The 15,701-nt window shown below is 56.3% G+C and overlaps 2 protein-coding genes across 3 annotated transcripts; both read left to right on the top strand.

Annotated features, from left to right (window-relative positions):
• The first annotated feature begins 44 nt into the window (after positions 1–44).
• Positions 45–12,437, top strand: SH3BP1 (SH3 domain binding protein 1). Of its 2 annotated transcripts, XM_014885312.2 has the most exons (19): positions 45–1,250; positions 1,885–1,946; positions 3,717–3,759; positions 5,111–5,215; positions 5,599–5,675; positions 5,957–6,068; positions 6,166–6,242; positions 6,619–6,754; positions 7,395–7,463; positions 7,845–7,935; positions 8,225–8,367; positions 8,467–8,578; positions 8,674–8,755; positions 9,043–9,123; positions 9,231–9,347; positions 9,787–9,878; positions 10,060–10,189; positions 10,355–10,470; positions 10,895–12,437. In XM_014885312.2, the coding sequence occupies exons 2-19, from the start codon at positions 1,885–1,887 to the stop codon at positions 11,224–11,226; spliced, it is 1,977 nt and encodes a 658-aa protein (XP_014740798.1). In that variant the 5' UTR covers positions 45–1,250; the 3' UTR covers positions 11,227–12,437. The 2 variants fall into 2 exon arrangements, with proteins under 2 accessions (XP_014740798.1, XP_088021450.1); XM_088165324.1 differs by having other exon boundaries at positions 45–1,946; positions 4,857–5,215.
• A 23-nt stretch (positions 12,438–12,460) lies between these two features.
• Positions 12,461–14,852, top strand: PDXP (pyridoxal phosphatase). Its single transcript, XM_014885349.2, has 2 exons — positions 12,461–13,065; positions 13,320–14,852. The coding sequence occupies exons 1-2, from the start codon at positions 12,486–12,488 to the stop codon at positions 13,643–13,645; spliced, it is 906 nt and encodes a 301-aa protein (XP_014740835.1). The 5' UTR covers positions 12,461–12,485; the 3' UTR covers positions 13,646–14,852.
• The last annotated feature ends 849 nt before the right edge of the window (positions 14,853–15,701 follow it).

Genomic DNA, 15,701 nt, shown 5'->3' with positions numbered 1-15,701 from the left:
GTCCTGTAGTTCATCCCTCCCTCAGGCCCTTGCCACAATGATTTCTCCCACATACAGGGAGCAGAGATGGTGGAATTCCCCTGGCAGTTCTCAATTCCTTTTTTGAGAGCAGTCACTTCCAGCTGTGAACATGGTGCTACCCACTTCCCTTGTGCCCCATGGAGAGGCAGTGGGCAGGAATCTGTACCTGACAGCCCAGTGGAAGCAGGGCTTGAGCTCGCCATGCCCCACATGACTGCAGCGTCACCACTGCTGGTAGCAGTGCTTGGAAGCAGCTCTATGAGGCAGTTTTATTTCAGGGGTACAAAGGGGGATCTCCTCTGGCAAGCAGCAGCCCAGGGCTGGGAGCAGCTCTGATACTGCATATAAGGAATGGCCTAGCCAGTACTTGATGCAGCCAGTGAGGATCTGGGGGGACTTTGCTGCATCTTTGCAACAGTGCTTGAAGAAACTGCCTGTTAGGAGCACCCTCAGGGCTCTGTGGTAAGGGATCAGATGTGCTCTGCCACAGGTTTAGAACAGCCTGGTGTTTTGGGCAGAGAGAGAGTGGTGCTCTGTCACCCCATAACCACTTAACTGCAAGCACCACTTAGAGTAACTGGAGACTTGACCCTTGCCAAGAAGCACAGCCTAGCAGCCCCCAAATTTTTGCTCCTCTGTCTTCAGGGCACAGATGGAGTGGCCCTTTGGCCTCCTTTTCCTTTGCTGCTTGTCTCTTCTGCCCATGAGCTGACCGGTTCTCATTTTGGCTTGGTTTTCTGCTTCCTTTGCCAGCCATGTAACTCAGCCAACGGCAACCTCTGCTCTCTCTGAGTGCAGGTGGAAAGTCCTATCTGCAGGTAGCCAGAAATTAGGTGAGATTTGCATCTCATAGAGTCAGGACCAAAAGTCGTGGTGGTGTGAAGGGAGATGCAGCTCTGCAGAGAGCAGGCAACAGCCGAGCCTGAGAACCGGGAGTTTGCGGTCCCGGTGCAACTGCGGGTGCTGCTGCCTCTGCTCGGAGGAACTCTGCTAGCGGGGGGAGGGACCTCCCCAATGCACAAGGCAACAGGCGCTGGCCGCAGCTTTGTGGTGGTTCCGGAGAGTCTCAGCCACGGCAAGGAGGGAAAGCAGGGTGAGAAGTGCAGGGGGAGGCGAGGGTGCAAAGGTGGCTTTGCTGCTTGTGCTTTGCTGCTTTTGTCACAACAAGGGGGAAGAGGGTGGAGCTGCACCCGTGAGCATGGAGAGGTGCTTGAGGAGTGTTGGCAGAGGTGGGTGACCAGGTAGGGCAGGGTGTACATCAGGCGCCCTGTATCAACTGCAGAGCCAGCTGGCACCGTCGCGGGCTGTCCCGTGGCACAGCTGGTGGTGGGCACGGGGAGGAAGGGGAACCACCCCAGCTGAGACAGAGCAAGAAAGCGTGGGCCCTTCACTCGGGCTCGGCAGCGGCGTGTGCTTGTCCTGCCTTGTTATGTGTATGCTGTAATAAAATTTCCCCTTTAAGGCTGGGCTGAAGTTATTTTTACTTGTGGGGTGGTGACAGGAACATAGAACGGAGCTGGAGCTCTGAACTGTTCTTACCTGATCTGCGGTGGAGGGGCAGACAGAGGAGGAAGGAAGCTCAGAAAAGGAGAGCGAGAGAGAGAAGGGAGCTCAAGGGAGGGGAAAAGAAAGCAGGCAGGGCATCCCCAGGGAGGGACTAGGGAGGGGACCAGCTGGGGAAACTGAAAAAGAGGGAACGAGGGAAGGAGGAAGAGGAGTAAGGAAGGAGAGGTCCTCCGGGAAAAGCAAAGTGGCTCCAGGGAGGAGAGGGGCTGCAGGCATCCAATGCCAAGAACTACCGAGGGGAGCTGAGCGTGTACAGCCGAGCAGAGCAGCTTTTGTGGTCTCTTCCTGCCTCTCAAGATGATGAAAAGACAGTTTAATCGGATGCGCCAGCAGCTGTCCCATCCCAACACCACCATTAGGTAAGTACTTCTCCACTACCAGTACTGGAGGGAGTGGGATGCGGGTCCTGGAGGGCTTGCACTGGGGCTGGACTGACCTCCCAGTGCTGGCGGCCTGAGAAAAGGGGAAAGGGGGGAAAAACTTTAGGCTTTAGAACATCTTCAGCATAAGCTGAGGGGCTTTGGGAAGGCTGCATTGGTGCTGCTCAGCAGTAAATTATTCTCAGGCTCAGCTACCTCTGCCAGGGCCCATAGGTACTGCATTCACCAGGAAACAGGGCTTTCTCAAGCTTAGCTTCAACAGGATGTGGGGCAGTGGGGCAATGGGAAGGGACCTTCCAGCCACATGCCCCTGGCTGTGCAATGACCAGGAGGGTGATCAGGCTGGGACCTCCCTCCCTGCTGAGTCTGAGGTGCACCGCAGGAACCAAATGCCCTGCAAAGCTCTAGCCAGCCCAGCAGCATGAGCAGCCCAGAATGCCCCTTAAGGAGAGGACCTTGGTTGGACTCATGGAGGACTTACAGCTTCACACAAAAACCTCTGTCCCTGTCCTACCTCTGCCATTTCCTTCTTTTTCTCTTTGGCTTTCCAAAGCTCTCCCCTTGCAAAACCCAGAACTGAAATTACAGGGCTGGGCCCTCCCTGCCCAGCCCCCTCATTCCCTTTCCTACTGCCACCTCTGCAGGTTCCCAGCACTGGGTGGCTAAGTGGGACCGAGTGTGTCCCCTGAACCACTGAGGTCCTTCAGCCAGCCCAGCAAATCAACCACTGGGAAGCAACTCCTATATGCTGGTGGCCTCTTGCTCTCCTTGCTTTCTCTGAAAGGGAGCACGATGCCCCTTCGCATCCCTCTTCCCTCAAGACTTCTCATCTCCATGGCAGATGCACCTCCCTTTTGCTTAATGCCAGTCAGGCAAGTCTCAAGCAGCTTGTGAAGTCCAAGAGCAAGTTCTTCACCTGCTGCAGAGCCTCTCCTCTGTGGACCATGACCTCACAGGATTTTGGTTGCCTTCAAACACACCACCCACGTTTCCTGCAGTTCCACATCCTTGTCCCACATTGGCTTTGGCAGGCAGTGAAAATAGAGAAACATAAACTGGGGAAAAGCAGCAGCAGATGGAAATCAAACAGGGTTCCTGGGACATAGCAATGATAGCAGGCTGTGAAGCAAGGCTTCCTCTATGGGAGGCATCAGGGAGGTTTTAGGGTCATGGTGGCTGGTGGGTTTTGAATTTGGTTTTGAGCAGAACCACAGCAATCTGGGTTTGTGTAGGCATTTCTAGGAGGGCTGGTGTTGGTCTTGGACCCCAGTTTGACTACAAGGGTACCCTTGCTCTTGCACCAGTGGCCCCACAGCTACTGACTACCCTGGCCTGCAAAGATGTGTGCCAGACTGCAATATCACTGCCCTGGATTCACCTTCAGGGGAGAGATGGGCAGTCAGGGGCAGTAAACATCCCATCCTTCTTGTGGCCCTGCTAAACACTCTGACTCCAAAAACACAGGTCACATCTGAACTTTTTGACTGAGGCGCACTGAGCTGGAAACCCTGTCTGATGGAGTATTCACCAGCCAGCAAATTTGGCTCCCTTGTTCTGCTCCTGCTGTTCTTGTTTTCCCAGGCTCATTCTACCCATAGCCTTGTGTCTGATAGTCCAGGCTATAGCCTGTGTCTCCTGCTCCCAGAAGCCCAAAGAGAGGCGGGTAGTATGCATAAGGACCTGCCTTTCCAAGGAAGCCAGGTGGAGGTCATCCCCATTTGCTGATGGTTCCTTCTCCTTCCTCTGCAGAGCCCAAGAAGCAACTGAGCTCCTGTCAGAAGATTTGCTGCAGGTGAGGCATGGGCTGGGCTGGCAGGCGTGTGTCTGCTTGTGCCTGGGTGTGGGAACCTGCCCCGCTCCTGCTTGCCATTCACCCTGCCAGCATGTCCAAGTCATGGGGCTGGGATCTGCCTGCATGCCGGAGGGTGATTTCAGGACCATGGTGTTAAGGGATTGGCAGGGTCTGGCTACCAGGAAGGGCTTTCCCAGCTGCTTACAGAGCTCAGGATGAATCCTGAGCAGGAGTTGTGCTCCCTTTTCACTGGACCAGATGCTCCAGACTGTGGCACAATGCTGGGCAGGTGTCGTGGTTTGACACTGGCTAAACACCATGCACCCATAAAAGTTGCTCACTCACCCTGCCCTGCCACAGCTGGGCAGAGGAGAGAAAAAATTAATGAAGGCTTCATGAGTTAAAGACCAGGAGAAAACACTCCAAAAGCAAAACAGGCTAGACTTAGAGGTACAAAGTGAATTTATTACTAACAAAATCAGAAGAGGATAATTAGAAGTAAAATAAGCCCTTAAAAACACCTTTGACAGCACAGGGGACAGGGCGTGGGGGTTTTGGTCAGTTCATCACCCGAGATCTGCTGCTGCTCAGGGAAAGGAGTCCTTCCCCTGCTGCACCATGGGGTCCCTCCCACGGGAGACATTCTCTGTGAAGTTTGTGCGGCTCCAAATCTCATGAGTAGTAGTCCTCCCAAAACTTCGGCAGCGTGGGTCCCTCTTCCTCGGGGTGCAGTCCTCTGAGGACAGGCTGCTCCAGCCTGGAAGCAGGGCCCCCTCTCTCCACTGGGTCTCCCACTGGATCACAGCCTCCTCCAGGCATCCACGGACACCTTCCCCACGGGCTCAGGTGTCCCCATGTGGATCTCTGTACCCATGTGGATCCCATGGGCTGCAGGGGCACAGCTGCTTCACCATGGTCATCACCATGGCCTGCAGAGGAATGTCAGCTCCAGCACCTGGAGCAGCTCCTCCTTTTTCACTGACCTTGGTGTCTCCATGTTGTTTCCCTCACATGTTCTCACCTCCTCCTCTTCTCTGGCTAGAAAAAAACTGTGTTCCTGCTTTGTTTTGATTTTCTTCTTAAATATGTTTTCACAGAGGCACTACCACTATCTCTAATTTGCCCAGCCTTGGCCATCAGCACGTCCATCTTCAGAGCCATCAGGGATTGGCTCTGCAGGACATGGTGGAAGCTTCTGGCAGCTTCTCACAGAAACCACCTATGTGGCCTCCTGCTACCAAAAACTAGCCTGCACAGCAGGCCATCACCCAGGGCTGGGTAGTGGGGAAATGGCCTCAAGGTGCCCATGGTTGACAAAATGGCTTCCCCAGTCCCAATTTTCTGCCCCCAGATTGAACAGAGGATTGAGCCAGCCAAGAGAGCAGCTCACAGTGTGTCCAAGAGGCTCCAAGCCTGCCTGCAGGGACAATGTGGCTCCGAGATGGACAAGCGAGTGGTGAGAAAAATCTTCCCAGCACAGTCCACCCCAGCTCTGTCCCTTGCCAGCAATGGGGATGCCAGACCCCTGCTTTGCCAGTTTTGCTGAAGAGTGGCCCAAAGCTATGCCAAGCCCAGGTCCCATTGTCAGCAGTGGTCTCCAGCACATGCCTGGGATGAGCAGAGCAGGGCAAGGCTCTCAATCATCACTAATTTGGGACACTGCTGAAAAGAGAGACAGTATATTTGCATTGAATACCCCTCCAAAGCCCTTGTTGTCTATGTTTCTTCCCAAACCCCTGTGAACTCTGGCACTCATGGTGCCCTGCGGTAAGGAGCACCATAGTGTGGCCAGGCTCAGTGGTGTCACCACTTCTCTCCCAAATCCTTCTCTCTGTGCAGAAGAAGCTGCCCTTGATGGCTCTGTCCATGGCGATGGCTGAGAGCTTCAAGGAACTGGACATAGAGTCCAGCCTTGGGTAAGTACTGGCAGGAGAAAGTGCCAGGGTGACCCCAAAAGATGCCAGATCCTGGTAGTGACACTGTCTTGGCTCAGGGGCTGCCATGGCTCAAACCATGTCTCCAGAGCAAACACTGGTGTTGCACTGGGAGAAGGGACAGCCAGCACCTTCAGCCTCCCATTGCAGCGTAGGGTAAGGGGCTGGCTCAGGGTCCCACATGGGTACAGGTCCAGTGGGGATGTTGGGTCAGAGAGGGGCATGGCTCCAGCCTGCAGTCATTTCATCTCTATCCCACACAGGAGAGCCCTGGAGATGGGTTGCTGCATACAGAGTTCACTGGCCAAAATCGTGGCTGAGTTTGAGATTGCCCTGGAGCACTATGTCCTGCAGCCACTCAACAAGCTCAGTGAGGTAGTCCCAGCTGCCCTACTGGCTCCACTCTCCAATCTCACCACTCCTTCCTGTGTTCCCAGGCCTCCCCCACTCATTCTGGCCCTCTCTCCCCCAGGAGGAGCTTCCCACCATCCTGAAGCGGAAGAAGACCCTCCAGAAGTTGATTTCTGACTGGAACACAATCAAGAGCCGGTATGGGGCACCCTGCAGTCCTGGGGGGCCAGGACATACAGAGCACAGCCCCCAGACCCAAGTTGGGGGAGACAGGAGGATAATTGCCCTGGGGAGTCAATTTCCAATAGGTCTTCAGGAGCACCCAGCTAGCTCCTCTCTGTACGTGCATCTTGCTCTGGGCTCAGATGTTGATTCCATAGCACCAGAGAGAAGGGCAGCTCTGCTGCTAAAGGTAACAAAGCGCCCCTGTGCTGCTTGACACACTAAGATCACCTTGTACCAACTCTTGCCAGTGGTAGCCCTCGCCATATTTCTCTGGAAGTTTGCATACCTGTTCTACCCAGCATTCCTGGCACTGAGACCATAAATGTGCCTCTTCTTTCCCACCCCAAAGGCTGAACCAAGCTGCCAAGAGTTCTAGTAACAGCACTGGGGCTGGTGTTGGCCCAGGGGCATCTTCTGCTGCCAACAAACTGGAGATCTTGAAGGAAGAAGAGGAGGAGGTGAAGAGGAAGGTGGAGCAGTGCAAGGTGAGATGGTCACTTGCTCTCCCCTATGGATCAGCTCCAGGGCTGCCTGCAGACCTGCTCCCCTCCACCAGTCTTGTCCAAGGTGACCCCACACTGAGATGGATTGCAGCCAGCCGGCATGTCCTGCCCTCTGAAAGCAAATGGGCCCCTCAAGTAGAAATAGAGAGATGGTCCAAGCCCAGGGAAGAAAAAGAGTAAAGGAATTCAAAGTGCAAGCTGCTGCAGAGAGGAGGCTTCAGGGGCTAAATCAGGGATCATATGGGGTCCCCTTAGGCTGGGAACCAGCTGAGATAGGATCTGCCGTGGGTGGCAGGGAAGTTTCACATCAACTTTCTCCACTTCTGTCCTGTTTCTCTGAAAAGCCCAGCACCTCGTCTTGCAGAGCTTGTGAGCTCACTGGAGCTGAAGGTGCAGAGATCACTTGTTCCTGAGCCACTTGTGCCAGGACCTTGATCACGGGGCAGGTTGCTGCCACTACTCAAACACAACTAATGGAAGCAAGGAGAAAGCCCCACTGCACCCAGAGACCCTGTCTAGACCACTCACAGACCAGATGAAAAGGCTTCGTGAAGGTGTCTCCTCTTCCTCGGGTGCCAGGGAGGGGATGGAAGATTGCTCTTCTTTGTGTCTCCCTTCCCAGGATGAGTACATGGCTGACCTCTACCACTTCTCCACCAAAGAGGACATTTATGCCAGCTACATCATCAAAGTAAGTCCTCTGTCTCACTTCTCCCCACTGTGTGAACATCAACTGCAACATGTCTGAGCCCAGCTTTCGCCCATCCACACCAAGTGCCCCTGAGCAGGGCAGGGGACAGATCCAGGAATCAGCAGATGCCTATAGTTGGCCTTGCTCCAGGCACTGCAGGTTAATGCCACCACTAGCACCTAGTGCAAACAAGCAGCTTGTCCTGATGATACCCCTCTCCAGTTTGCCCTCTACCCCTTACTACAGACACAGTCCCATGGGCTCCCCTTGCAGGTCCCTCTTTGTTTTGTCTTCATGTGGGTGCGATGTCCTGGGAATGGGCACCTCTCCAAGAGGAGCTGGTGCCAGCTGAATGCTGTTTGCCTGTCCCCTGTCTGGCAGCTATTGGAAATCCAAGCCCAGTACCACCGGCAGTCACTGGACTCTCTGGACTCAGCTCTAGCAGAGCTGAGGGAAAGCCACAGACAGACAGGTACCCTCTGGCTCTCCATGCAGCCTGGCAAGGGCTGCAGCTGAGCCTGGGGAATACAAGTGTGGCCAGCAAAGCTGGAAAAGGCTCATTTTCCCTCCCTACACCTGCTGCTGCCTACCATGTTGGGCTGGTAGGCTGGGGACTCCAGCTTGACATGGGCTGGGGATGCTGCCTGTCCTGCCTCTGCCTGTAGCCAGCCAAGTTCGGATGGAGGTGGATGTTGCCATGGCCAAATGCTAGATGGTCCCAGTGTCCACCATCCTCCTTGACATTTTCCTTCCTCTTCCAGAGCCTTCCTTCATGACAGACACTCCAGTGGCAGGGTACTATGGTGTGCCCCTAGAGACACACCTCAAGAGCTTGGGCCGGGAGATTGCACTTCCCATTGAAGCCTGTGTCATGATGCTGTTGGCTTCCGGCATGAAGGAGGAGGTACAGAGTGCTCCAGACCCCCTCATCACCTTTCTCCCTGCCCAAATGCACTCCTCCTAAACTCAGAATGAATCCCTTCCCTCTTCATCCCATCCCCAGGGACTCTTCCGGCTGGCAGCAGGCGCCTCAGTGCTGAAGAAGCTGAAGAGCAGCTTGGCCAGCGGCTCCAATGCCCTGGAGGAGTTTTACTCAGACCCCCACGCTGTGGCTGGTGAGTGCCAGCAACGCAGGGTGGGGGGACATGACTGGGCAGTCCCGGCCATCTCTCAGCTACCATCAGCTCCACTGCTCCCTCTCTCCTTCCAGGTGCACTGAAATCTTACCTGCGGGAGCTGCCCCAGCCTTTGATGACCTTTGAACTCTATGATGAATGGGTCAAAGTGGCCAGGTGGGTCGAGGCACTGGGGTGGAAATCCCTGGCAGGTCTCAAAAAGCCCCCAGTCAAGTCCCTCCATCCTTCCCAGCACTTGGAGCAGGGGTGCTCTGTCTCATTTGGGGAGATACAAACACAGTGGATGTGGATGCCTGCTTTCACTGCCCAGTAAAGCAGGACATCTCCATCCCCAGGGCGATGGCCTTGCACAAGGCAGCCAACACTGGCCTTCCTCCTTGTCTGTCCTCCCTCTCTGCCACAGGGAACAGGCCGAGCTCTCTGCTCCTCCTTCTCTCTTACAGCTTGAAGGACATTGATAGCCGTGTACAGAGCCTGCGAGACACCTGCAGCCGCCTGCCCCAGGACAGCTACAACAATCTGAGGTGTTTTGTCGGAACAGGGCTTCTTCAGCCCCAAGCAATCACTAGGGTTAGCCATTCCCTCCTCAAATCCCTACCTACTAAACCCTTGCTCTCCTTTCCCCCCACAGGTATCTGATCAAGTTTTTAGCCAAGCTGGCTGAACACCAGGAGGTGAATAAAATGACCCCCAGCAATATTGCCATTGTGCTGGGCCCAAACCTGCTGTGGTCACAGCAGAGCACAGGGTAAGTTCTGGTTTGAAGGGGTGGGAGGCAGCTCCCTTGCCCCAGCTAGGGTGCCCTGAAGGCAAATGTCATGGCAAAAGCTGATCCAGCAGCCTTCAGGCTGGCCTGCAGCACTTACACCTCTTCCATCCACAAGTCCCACGCTCCCCAGGTTGCATGTCCCCTCACCAAGCACATGTCCTCTTAGCCACTCTGCAAAGTAGTAGAGGAGCGGGCTGAGACCCAAAGCACTTGTCACATGGGTGGCTTTCAATACCACTGGCCTCCAGCACCAAACCAGGGTCCCCAAGACAGGGAAAAAGGCCCATCACCCACATTGCCATGGCCTTTGTCTAGGCTGCCTTCAGACCCTGACCCCTGTGGAATGAACATGGAAACCCATTTGGGGTTAATGCCCCCAAACCCTTTCTCTGATGCCTCTCCCACCCCTCTCTCTCAGAGACCCCATGCAATTGGACTTGGCCTCAGTCTCCTCCATCCAGGCTGTGGTGGAAGCCCTCATCCAGAACGTGGACACTCTCTTCCCTGGAGGTAGGGCCAGGGCATCTCTTGGTGGGTCACAGCAGAGAGTGACAGGGAGAGGAAGGGAATGGAACATTTTTCCATCTCCAGGAGGAGAGAAGCAGGATGCTGCTCTGGGTCCCTGCTGTGGGGTCACTGCTCTGGGTGGCAAGTGCTTCCTCACAGAATCTCCTCCTTTCTCTTCACCCAGAGGTAGATTTCAATGTCTCAGGCATGTTCATGCCGCCCACAAACACCGGACTTTGCAAGGCTGCATCAGTGGAAGAGCCAACTCCTGTGATCCCTCCAGCCAGCACTCCCACCCTTTTGGATGGAGAGGCGTAAGTCTGATGGGAGCTAGAGGCTCTGGTTGTCCCAGCTCTCCTCATGTCCTCCCTCCCTCCCACCCCTCATAAGGGCTGTACCCTCACAGGTGGCTGCAAGGTACCTTGCAGCCAGGACCACCATGCCCAAGCAAAGCCTGACTTTCCCCATTCTCTGTGCAGCACCTCCAGGGACCCTGAGGCCAGGTCCCAGCCAGCATCCCCAGCACAGCCCAGGCCATCTCCTGAAGCTGCAGGGCCACCAGCTCCGACAATGACTGACAACACCACCCGCAAAGGTTAGGGTGCTCCAGATGCTTGGGAAATTACACCTCCCAATGCCACCTCCTGTGGTTTAGTCATCATCCTGCTGTTCCCCACACAAGTAGGCACTGGGGATGTCCTCATCACCAAATGAGGGGAAAGGCCTCTGGCCAGGGCAGCATGGCCAGGATCCAGCCAAGATGGGACCATGGCATGGAGGCAGTATGTCCTCCAATGTTGGGTTGAACACCTCCAGTAAAGAGGTGAAGGGAAGAGAAAAAAGCCTCCAGAAAAGCTGTTGTGCACTTGTGTCTTCAGGACAGGAGCTGGGCAAGGGGAAATTTGGCTGCACCTGTCTGCAGCCCCCCTGCCTGACCCGTGGCTAGCACTGCAGCCCCCTCTGCCCTTTGGAGAGACCCCAGTGGAGAGGACCTCAGCCCACCTCAGCTTTCTTTCCAGGCAAACGCCCAGCTCCAGCCCGACCCACAATGCCACCACCGCCTGTGACGCAGCCCCGGAGCACAGCTCCAGCCCAGGCAGCCAGCCCCAAAGCCCTGCCACGACGGATGATGCTCAGCCGAGCCCCCTCCGTCCCGCCGCCGCTCCCTCCGCAGCCAGCACCCCGCCACAGCCGAGATGCCCTACCATCCCCCAAGCCTTGCACTGGTGAGGCTGACACAGCAGCTGCCATGAACTGTGTGCCGGGAGCCACAGAGGAGGGGCAGCCACTGCCTGCAGGAGGAAGCCCCCTAGCCACATCAGCCCCAGAAGGACAGCCCACAGAGAACTGAACAGGGTGAGGAACGTGAAGGAATCACAGGTCAGAGAGATGGGACCTCTCTGAGATCCAGCAGGTGCTGTGAAAATGCCAGAGTGGCCTGAGGGAGTGAATCTCTTGGTCCTCCACCTTGCTTCCTTGGCTCACACCACCTGGCATGCTTTGCCTGCCTTCTCTCGCTCTCCAGTCTCAGTCTCCACCTCCCCATAGCACCATGTCCCAGCTGGAGCCCAGCCACCAGTGAGGGCCTCGATCCCTGCCCAGATTCCCCACTGCAGGCCCAGACACTTGGGCCAGCATGGGCATTTGAGGATGCTCAGCCATGATCCCCGCCCCGTCTTGCCTTAAAATGCATTGCCCCAGGAGCACATAGATGGATGTATATAAATACAGATATATAGATAGATAGATTTGGAATGCATGTTCTATTAGGACTGGCTGAGAGAGCTAGGGTTGTTTGGCCTGTAGAAGCAGGGGCTCAGAGGTGACCTGATCACTCTCTACAACTCCTTGAAAGGAGGCTGTAGCCAGATGGAGATTGACCTCTGCCAAGCAACAAGAGGATATAGTCACAAGCTTCCCCAGGGGAGGTTTAGGTGGGCCAGCAGGAGGAATTTTTTCACAGTAAGTGATTAGGCATTGGGAGGGGGTGCCCAGGGAGATGGTGGAGTCAGTTCCAAAGAGGTGTTCAAGGAAGGACTGGATGTGGCACTCAGTGCCGTAGTGTAGTTGACATGGCGATGTTTGGTCTTAGGCTGGACTCGATGATGTTAGTAGGCTTTTCCAGCCTAAGTCGTTCTGTGATACTTTGCCAATATTTGAGAAGCTGGTGTCAAAGTCGCAGGCCGGTATGAGCAGGGCACACTTGGCAGTCTGAAGTACTGGAGGGTGCAGCCCGGGGGGCCGCAGGGGGGAGGAAGGGAGGCGAGAGCGCGGCGAGAGCCCACGGCCGGCGGAGACGCGGGGCCGACCCGTAATGGCGACCGCGCTGCCACAGGCCCCGTCGGCCGGCAGGGGGCGCTCCGCGGCTGCGCGGGCACGGCGGGGGGCGCTGGTCGGGCACGGCGGTTCCAGCCAATGGCAGCGCGTCCGGGGCAGTCTCGCCTCCTCCCCGCCGCCGTCACTTTGGGTCCGGCCTTCGGCCCGGCCCCGCCCCTGGGAGCGTAACGGTCTCCTATTGGTGGCGGTGGTGCGGCGGGGGGCGGTGATTGGCTGCCCTGCGGGGCGGGGCGGCCGGCGGGCTGCGGCGGCGGCGGCGGCGGCAGCGGCGGCATGGCGAGCTGCCGGCGGCTGAGCGGCGCGGGGCTGCGGGAGGTGCTGGGCCCGGCGCAGGGGCTGCTCTTCGACTGCGACGGCGTCCTGTGGGCGGGCGAGCGCGCCGTGCCCGGCGCCCCCGAGTTGCTGGAGCGGCTGCGGCGCAGCGGCAAGGCCGCCCTGTTCGTCAGCAATAACAGCCGCCGCTCAGTGGCAGAGCTGGAGCGGCGCTTCACCCGTCTCGGTTTCCGCGGCGTGCGCGCCGAGCACGTCTTCAGCTCCGCGCTCTGCTCCGCGCTTTTCCTCCGCCAGCGCCTCCTCGGCGGCGGGAACGGGAACGGGAGCGGGGCCGGCCGCGTCTTCGTGCTGGGCGGCGAGGGGCTGCGCGGCGAGGTGCGCGACGCCGGGCTGCGCCTGGCGGGCGAGGACGAGCCGGCACCCGGCGAGCCGGTGCGCGCCGTCCTAGTGGGCTACGACGACCAGTTCACCTTCGCCAAGCTGGCGCAGGCCTGCGGCTACCTGCGCGACCCACAGTGTCTGCTGGTGGCCACCGACCCCGACCCCTGGCACCCGCTCAGCGACGGCCAGCGCACCCCCGGTGAGCCCGCGCCCCGTCCCGCGCCGCCCCGGGGGGAAGGGGCTGGTGGCGGGGGTGGCCTCGGGTGGGGTTCACTGTCCCAGGTGCGGGCGAGGCGGTTCCCTGAGCGGCAGAACGAGCAGGGATGCCCTGGCACGTCCCTGCCAGCTCCCGAAGCAGTGCTGCCAGCATCTCGCTTGCCTGTCCCTGTGGCGGGAGCCGGGATGCTGAGCTTCCCGCGGCTACTTCTGTTCCTCCTCCTTCCCTCCCTGCAGGGACTGGCAGCCTCACAGCCGCAGTGGAAACGGCTTCGGGCCGCAAGGCGCTGGTGGTGGGGAAGCCCAACACGTACATGTTTGATTGCATCGTGGAGCGTTTCGGTGTCGACCCATCCCGCACCCTCATGGTGGGAGACCGTCTGGAGACAGACATCCTCTTCGGCAAGAACTGCGGCCTTGCAACCATTCTCACCCTGACAGGCGTTTCCCGCCTGGAAGAGGCGCAGGCCTACATGGCCAGCGACAGCGCCGCTGCCAAGGATCTGGTGCCCAATTATTATGTGGACAGTATTGCAGACTTGATACCAGGCCTGGATGAGTAACAGGTTGTACATGTGAGGGCAGAGGGGTCAGGCTCCCCATCCCAGATCTCCATCTGTTCCCATTTCTCTCTCACTGCCCTATTCCCTCAATTCCTAGTTTCTTCACATGCCAACATCCTTCTTTGGGGGCAAAATGGGAAGGGGATTGGCAGGAGGGGACAGGTTTCAAGTTGACTCCTTTCTGCTGAGAGCTGTCCATGAAGGACAGAATCCTTGTTTCCCTCATTGCCAGCTGCCAGCATCTTTTGGAGAGAACTGGAGGCCTTGAGGCTGCTGGGGGAGTGTCACATCTGTGTCTATGTGGCCTCTCTTCCTGCATCAGTTTAGGACTGGCTGTTTTAGTATTATTTTTCCCTTGGATAACCAGTGGCGGCCTTTTACTGCTGTGTTTTGACTTGTAGCTCTTGACTTCTGAGCTGCATCCCTGCAGTCCTTGTGGCACCCCCTGTTGCCAGGGGATTGGCTGGCATTGTTACCCAGCTGGTGTCTATCAGTGCCAAGGCAGGTGGAAGGAGTGTGCCAGAGCTTTGGAATCATGAATGAGAGCATCTCTGCCTCCCACAAGTGAAAGAGAGCACTGCCTCATCTCTCCCCTATTCCTTAGAGATGTTTTCCCCACTACCCCCCTGCCCCAACCCAGTTAATAACTGTGCCAGTGTCCATCTGAAGGACAGACGAGACTGGTTTGAGGGTTTCTTCCTGTGCCAAACAGACAAGCTGTGACTGCCCACAGTGAGTCTGCAGTTGTACCTTGTTTTCAAGCACCCTTTCTGAAGGGGTTTGTGAAGGACAGAGGGCTCCTAGACCATGACAACACAGCACTAGTGAACTGTATGACTCTCCCTGGTTGCCCCTTCTCAGTTGGATTTTATCATAGTACAGTGGGAGAAAAGTGCTGATGGGGGTCTGTGCTCCAGCCACTGGTGTGCAAATGAGATGGTGATGGTGTTGTCACTACTGTGAATGTGTCACAGTCCTCAAAATCATTCCTTGCTGCTTTGTCTTTTTACGGTTTTTTAATTTCTTGATCTAATTTATCAAACTTATTTATTGTTCAAATATTGTATTATTTGTATAAATTATGCTGACTGCACCAAGGGGACAGAAGGCAGTGCCTTTGGGCATGCCTTACTGTCCATGTCCCATGTTGATGTTCTTACACTCACTATGTCTCTGTATATAATAAAGTGTGAACATAAGCTGGAAATGACCTTTTTTTCCCACTCACGGTCCCATCAAAATGAAATTGCCCTCGGTATCTTTGAGCCCTCACAGGTGAGGACATGGCAGGACCTTTCCTCACTCAAGGGGGTGCTGCTGGGTAGACAAGACAGGTGGGTAGTCTGCTCGAGTGTCTTTGAGCTGCCGTTTTCTGGATCACTGGTACCTCAGAACTGGCTGGAGGTGTCTGGTGGGGCTGTGGCTTAGGGTGCAGCGTCCATACAGCTCACTTGGGGCAGTGGGTGATGCAGCCCTTGTCAGCTGCCTTTGCGTTTCACAGCATGGGAGATTCATTGCTGGGAACCTCTTGTGCTGCACCTCAGGCTGTCCTCTGCTAGCCAGGTGGACCCCAATCATCTGTGCGGCTCTGCTGGGGTAGGAGTGAGGTGCCATCTCTGTTGTGTGCATAGAGCTTGCAGGGGGTGAGAACTGCCCAGGCAAGGTTTTGCTGTGACCCTTCTTGACTATGCTATGCTTTAAGTGACAGGGAGGTGGCTGTCACTGTATCCCTGGGGTGGCCTTAACCAGACTGTAGCCTGCCATGTCCTGGGTTTGTCTGTAGTCCCAGCCTGAAGGGAGAAAACAGATGGGGTAAGAAAAGTTAGAAGTGACTCAAATGTATTTTGCCTCCATTCCTCATAGAGGAGCCAATCCTCCCCTTTGTCTGTCAGACCCCTTTAACTGCTGGTGGTGGCAACCAAGCATCACATCTTCCACTTGAGAGATCAGCGTTTAACATTCAATAACTACGCTCTGTGTAAGGTAGTGCTGTGTCAGCTCATGTGGGAGAATTGGATGCAACTTCCCTAGGATAGTTCCAGGTACTGAGTGCCTT

Source organism: Sturnus vulgaris, chromosome 5, assembly GCF_052056855.1.
Source record: "Sturnus vulgaris isolate bStuVul1 chromosome 5, bStuVul1.hap1, whole genome shotgun sequence".
Classification (NCBI taxonomy): Eukaryota; Metazoa; Chordata; class Aves; order Passeriformes; family Sturnidae; genus Sturnus; species Sturnus vulgaris.
This window is presented reverse-complemented; position numbering and strand designations above follow the sequence as displayed.